Source organism: Lathyrus oleraceus, chromosome 5 (assembly GCF_024323335.1).
Source record: "Lathyrus oleraceus cultivar Zhongwan6 chromosome 5, CAAS_Psat_ZW6_1.0, whole genome shotgun sequence".
Taxonomy (NCBI): Eukaryota; Viridiplantae; Streptophyta; class Magnoliopsida; order Fabales; family Fabaceae; genus Lathyrus; species Lathyrus oleraceus.
The window spans coordinates 645,879,373-645,885,885 of NC_066583.1; the positions used below are offsets into that span (position 1 = coordinate 645,879,373).

Consider the following 6,513-nt stretch of genomic DNA (forward strand, 5'->3'; position numbering starts at 1 on the left):
TTGCAAATTCTTTATTTTGTTGAGCTTGGGCATTTATAAAGTTTTCCATCATGATCTCCAAATTTGACTTTTTAGGTGTTTGTGGAGCAACAAGGGCTCCTTTTTGATAGCCAGGTGGAATAGCAGGTGTTGGGTTTGGTGGAAACAAAGCATTGTTACTTTTATAGGAAAAGTTCGAATAATTCCTCCAACCAGAATTGTAAGTGTTTGAATATGGGTTTCCTTGAGCATAGTTTATTTGGTCGGTGGGAATACCAGCCAATAACTGACAATAAACATTAGTGTGCCCAGGGGTTCCACATAATTCAGAGTTTGGTGTTATAGCAGCTACAATAGCTGCTGGTGTTATGGTCAAGCTTTCAATCTTCTGAGTAAGCGCATCCACTTTAGCATTGACGCGGTCTATGCCATTAACTTCGTAAATTCCACTTTTCGGAGTTGATTTTTTTGCAGCAACACGTTCTCCTCCCCACTGAAAATGATTTTGAGCCATGTTCTTTATGAGTTCATAAGCTTCGTCATAAGGTTTGTCCATTAGAGCTCCGCCAACGGCAACACTTAAACTCATCTTAGTGTTATACAACAAACCATTATAGAAGGTATGGATAATCAACCATTCTTCAAGTCCACGGTGTGGACAAAGTCGCATCATGTCCTTGTATCTTTCCTAAGCATCGAAAATAGATTCATTGTCTTTTTGCTTAAATCCGTTGATTTGAGCTCTTAGCATAGCTGTTTTTCTTGGTGAAAAATATCGGGCTAAGAAGACTTTCTTTAACTCATCCCATGTGGTTACTGAGTTTGAAGGTAGAGATTGGAGCCAAGCTCTAGCTCTATCTCTTAAGGAAAAAGGGAAAAGACGCAGTCTAATCGCTTCTTTACTGACACCATTTGCTTTCACAGTGTTTACGCACTGCACAAACATTGACAGATGTAAGTTAGGGTCGTCTATAGGACTACCTGAAAATTGGTTTTGTTGAACGGCTGATAATAGCGAAGGTTTCAACTCAAAATCGTTCCGATTGATGGCAGAGGCAGCAATGCTGTTATGTGGTTCTGCTTGCGAGGGAACAACATAATACTTCAATAGACGGTTTTGTGGTCTTTCGCCCATAATTGGTCCTGCTTCTGAAATTGGGATAATAGGATCTAGAAGATCATATTTAATACGAAAATTATTTCTTCGAAATTTTAGATTAAGATAATGCTCGCTATCTTCAATTGGTTGCTCTAACTCCTTGCTCTGAGAGTGAATGTCTGTCATACAATCGACAAAGAAAAAGAATTTTTTTTTGTTGCCTTAGTCTATACTGCGCAACAAAGGAATCATAATATTGACTAAATTAGTCCCCGACAACGGCGCCAAAAACTTGATCGTGACGGACGTGTCTGTCAGATGATGATTGCAAATGCATAACCTATCATGTAGTTTTAAAAGATTATCGAACTCACAGAGACTAATGGTCAAGCTAATGTTATCTATTGTTGCAGTGAAAAGCTAAGGCTAAAGGTTATAAGGTTATGAACAGAAATGAAAATACTAATTTCTAACGGTTTAAAAGTTATGATAACAAATGAGTCAGGAATATGGATTCCGCGTTCCTAAGGGCTTAGGTAGAATTCGGGCACTAAATACGATTCCATTGCGTTATGTAGAAAATATCAACTTAAAGATCCCGTCTCACACTCTCGCGCTATTGACAAAGATCACACCTCCTAACCGCAGGATTTCGCTCTCGCTTGTCCGTTCTAATTAGAAAGCGTATGTTGAAAGAAAATGAGATCCTAAATGATGCCTAAAGCGCTCTCGTTGTTTTTAGGATCGATGCCTAGTTTCCACTATCCGGTTCCTTCCTCACACTCTCGCACTATCGGATTGAACCTTGATTTGTCTCACACTCTCGTGCCAAAACAGTAAAACATACATTGGGAAACTAAAGCCATAATATAGTTAAATCATATATTCGCGCCTATTATTTCTACCGAGTCCCGTCGATAACGATGATCCTCATACTCCAAACTCATAATAATTTAGCAAGGCATGATATTATTTGAAAACATCATAATTAAATCATTCAAAACTAAGAACAACATTGCATGCAAGTAATAAAAGTAGTAAAACATACATATGTTAAAAACGGTAAAAAGGGAACTTGAAATTAAAGAGAACGGAAATTTGAATTGAATTGAAAATGCCGGCAGGCTTGTTCTTGATCCAAGAGTACAATGAAAAGTAAAGAAAAACAAGTGTGACAATCCCTCGATGTGAGTTATTGTCACTTTTATTGGTAAATTTACGCTTAATACTAAAACGCGATTCGGCAGAGCTTCCACATAACTTGGATGCTTCCAAGAACCTTCCATAGTCCTATTTATAGAGGTTTTGCATTCTCATAACTTCCTTTGATCGTGCAAGGAGAGTGGAGAGAAAATAGGTGGGGAAAAACGATCCAGAACTGTCCACTAGCGCAGTTTTGTTACTGCATGATAATGGCGAACGCCATTAGGAGAATGGCGATCACCATCCTTCAATATTTAAATGACGTGACAGGCAATGGCGTTGACGAACGCCATCTACCAGGTGGCGAACGCCATATGCACATAATGGTCAAAACCGACTCTTTTGCTCATTTTTAGCTCCTATTTCGCTCCTTTTCCGCGAGACTTCCAAAACTCCAATGAAATCGGATAACAACTACAAAACAAATAAAACAAAAGTAAAAGGCGATAAAATATATAAAAACATAGACGAAATGAACCTAAAGACACGATATGATTTCTCGATATAACCAATTAAGGATTGCTATACATTTACACTTTTTTTATGGTATGTAGTCTCAAATAAACTCAACTAGGCTTATAAGTGTAAGTGTATTTTTAAAAGATCATTCACTTTATCAAATTTTATTCATATTAATTTTTCAATATTAATATTTATTGTTAAATTAGGAGCATGTGATTAAATATAAAAACACTAAATTAATAATAAATGGTATAACATGAAAATTTAATTGATACTAAATAATTATATAGAGGGATCAATTAACTATTTAATAGAGTCGAATTTTTTTACAAATATTCAAATGCAATTTGAAAATGTTCTACAATCCATTTTACTCACGACTAATATTTTTACATTGAGTCACAAATTAATATTTTTCTTCAATTAAATATAAAAAATTATAAAACATTTTTTTTTAGTAAATCAAATAGACCCAAAGAATTAGAGGATGTTTTGGACCGAGAGGCCCATTGAAGAATTAGCATTTTAATAAAATATATCTAATCGAAATAGTTCCAAATATTATGCAAATCCAAATTTTAGATTAGTTTCGTTCTTCGGCAAAACATTGATGCATTCTAGTTCATCTTATGAACAAGGTAATGAATTTCATTCATTCTTCTCAATTTCAATTTTACACCATAATATTCAATTACTCAGTTGGTTAGTTTTACAATCCCAATTAAATTTACCATTACTCAAACCTTTTCAAAATTTCGATCAGATCTGAATTATTTACAACATGTTGGATTATTTAAAAAAAATGTTTATTTTTTCATAATGAGTGTTCAATTATGAGTCTGTGATGAGGATTTTATGTTGATAATTTTTTGCAGTGGAGAATAATTTGATTTGATGGATAATATTCCAGAGCATATAGTATGGGAAATATTGAGTAGGATAAAGAAAACTAGTGACAGAAACAATGTTTCTTTAGTCTGTAAAAGGCTTTACTATTTAGATAATGCACAGAGAGATTCTCTTAAGGTTGGTTGTGGAATGGATCCTGCAAATCAAGCATTAACATGTTTGTGTACTAGGTTTCGAAATTTGTCCAAAGTAGAGATCACGTATTCTGGTTGGATGTCGAAATTAGGAAAACAGTTGGATGATAACGGTCTTTTCATTCTTGCAAATCTTTGTCCTTTACTACGTGATGTTTCGTTAAGTTATTGTACTTTTATCACTGATGTCGGTCTTCGTTACCTGGCTTCTTCTTCTGAGTTGTCGTCGTTGAGGTTGAATTTTACTCCGAGGATAACGGGTTGTGGAGTATTGTCTCTTGTTGTCGGTTGCAAGAGTCTTTTGAGGCTTCATCTTATTAGGTGTCTCAATGTGAGCAGTGTGGAGTGGCTTGAATATCTTGGCAAACTCGGAACACTTGAGGATCTGTCTATTAGGAATTGTAGAGCTATTGGTGAAGGTGATTTGATTAAGCTTGGTTCTGGTTGGGGAAAACTTAAGAGGTTGCATTTTGAAGTGGATGCGAATTATCGATATATGAAGGTTTATGATCGATTGTCGGTAGATAGGTGGCAAAAGCAGCATGTCGCTTGTGAAAATATGGTGGAACTTAGTTTGGTGAATTGCATAATAAGCCCCGGTAGAGGGCTTGCTTGCGTGTTAGGCAAGTGCAAGAACTTGGAAAAAGTTCACCTTGACATGTGTGTTGGTGTAAGGGACGTTGACATAATTTGCTTGTCTCGAAAATCGAGTGATCTTCGGTCGGTTTCATTTAGAGTTCCATCTGATTTTTCTCTTCCATCCTTGGTGAATAATCCTTTGAGATTAACAGATGAGAGTCTGAAAGCCTTGGCTCAAAACTGCTCAAAGCTTGAATCAGTGAGCATATCTTTTTCTGACGGGGAGTTTCCCTCATCCTCCTCATTCACATTGAGTGGAATACTTTGCTTGATTCAAAAGTGCCCGATTCGGAACCTTGCCCTCGATCACGTTTATTCCTTCAACGATGTTGGAATGGAAGCTCTCTGCACTGCTGAAAATCTTGAATCACTCGAACTCGTGAGGTGTCAAGAGATTACTGATGAGGGGCTACAGCTTGCGAGTCGATTTCCCCGATTGTGTAGCTTAAGGTTATGCAAGTGTTTGGGAATCTCAAATGATGGATTAAAGCCACTTGTTGGATCATTGAAGTTGGATATCTTGGGCATTGAAGATTGTCCTCAAGTTTCTGAAAGTGGTATCCAAGGAGTTGCAAAGTTTGTGTCTTTCAGGCAAGATTTATCTTGGATGTACTGAAACCTGTTGTTGTATTGTATATCACATATATAAGATTTAATTTGTATAGCCTGTTATCACATTTTATACTTTTATGTAAGTTTACATCATATCATATTGGATTTAAGCAACCATAATAAGATGTTGTAATCAATGCTATTTGATCTAATTCTCAACAACCAATTTTAAGAATACACTTTTACACCCTCTACCATATTTTAATGCATGTTTCTTTACTTTGGAAAAGTTTTTTATTTCTTGATTTTCAAATACTCCACATACATGTGAACCAAACTCATTTGAAAATGCTCTGCCACCTCCAATCAGAGCTTCAAACTGACCTAGCTGCGACAAACCATCCATTTGAAATTCCATAGAATATTTAAGACCATCTTTGAGGATGAGGATGTGTAAAGCAGACTATAGTATATAGTCTAAAAATTTTCAAATAAAATTGTAGATAAGTAGAGTCTCAAAATATATTTATCAGTGTTATATTGTAGTTAAATAGAGTCTTTAATTGTTTTGTCGTGATTGAATTATGAATAACTTATTCAGAGTCTCAAAAAACTTAAGGAGAAATTGCAATAGATTAGAAATTTCTAATGTCTATATAAAAGATTTTATGTTCTTATTTTTCACTATCATTTTTCTAGAAGGGAAATATTTAAGTCCCTACATTTTCTAATCCCAAATCCCCTTCTTCTAGATGTTTATTTACTATCATCCTTGCATTTCCTTTTTAAAATGTTTTATTATTTTTATCAATTATTCAATAAATATATAATATTTCAATGTCTTGCATGATGAGTATTCTCTTTTTATTTTTTTTATTTTTTTTATTTTTTATTTTTATAATTAAATTTAGTATGGAGGGATACATACCTCCATAATTCAAGAAAGAAAACAATTGAACTTAACAAATACTTGCAAAAAAAGTTGTATCTCTTAAAAAAAGAGAGACTAGTAGCTACAACATAATCAAATTCATGCTCTATCATATATCACTAAATCGGAGTTATACGTAAAATCTTTTATTTTTAAATGTAATTTTGCTTGCATTGAATAATATCATAAATATATGAGATTAAAAGTACTACATTATCGGTGAAAATTAATTTTATATTATAACTTTCTACCATATTATATTAGTATTTTAAAATTAAACGTGTGATTTGACGGAATATACGTAGTGATTGGTTGATAATGTAAAAATATTTTATACTGTCGGTGCATATTACCAAACATATATGATTCATATATGATTTTTTAGACAAAATAAACTTATCATCCATAACATAAAATCAACATTACGTAGGTGAAGTCAATATAAAATCAAATATTACATTTCAATATCCAGGTGGACGCTTCAACATCTTAATAATATTTTCGATCGATATTGAAATCGTCGCTTCCAACTCGATCCGAACTTTTGTTTCGAAATGGAAAAAAGTATTCCATATAGCTATTACAATCTGGATCAGTCTTCAGCT

General features: G+C 34.1%; 1 protein-coding gene and 1 non-coding gene across 2 annotated transcripts; both read left to right on the forward strand.

The window, feature by feature from the left end:
• The first annotated feature begins 623 nt into the window (after positions 1–623).
• Positions 624–730, forward strand: LOC127089733 (small nucleolar RNA R71). Its single transcript, XR_007791290.1, has one exon. It is a non-coding gene; the product is annotated as a small nucleolar RNA R71 (small nucleolar RNA).
• A 2,480-nt stretch (positions 731–3,210) lies between these two features.
• LOC127087616 (F-box/LRR-repeat protein 14) lies at positions 3,211–5,236 on the forward strand. The gene is made up of 2 exons (XM_051028536.1): positions 3,211–3,381; positions 3,619–5,236. Exon 2 carries the CDS (start codon positions 3,638–3,640, stop codon positions 5,039–5,041), a length of 1,404 nt encoding a protein of 467 aa, XP_050884493.1. The 5' UTR covers positions 3,211–3,381; positions 3,619–3,637; the 3' UTR covers positions 5,042–5,236.
• Positions 5,237–6,513: the final 1,277 nt, after the last annotated feature.

Excerpts from the sequence above, each read along its gene's own strand:
- LOC127087616 (XM_051028536.1), top strand. The coding sequence starts at position 3,638 with ATGGATAATATTCCAGAGCATATAGTATGGGAAATATTGAGTAGGATA.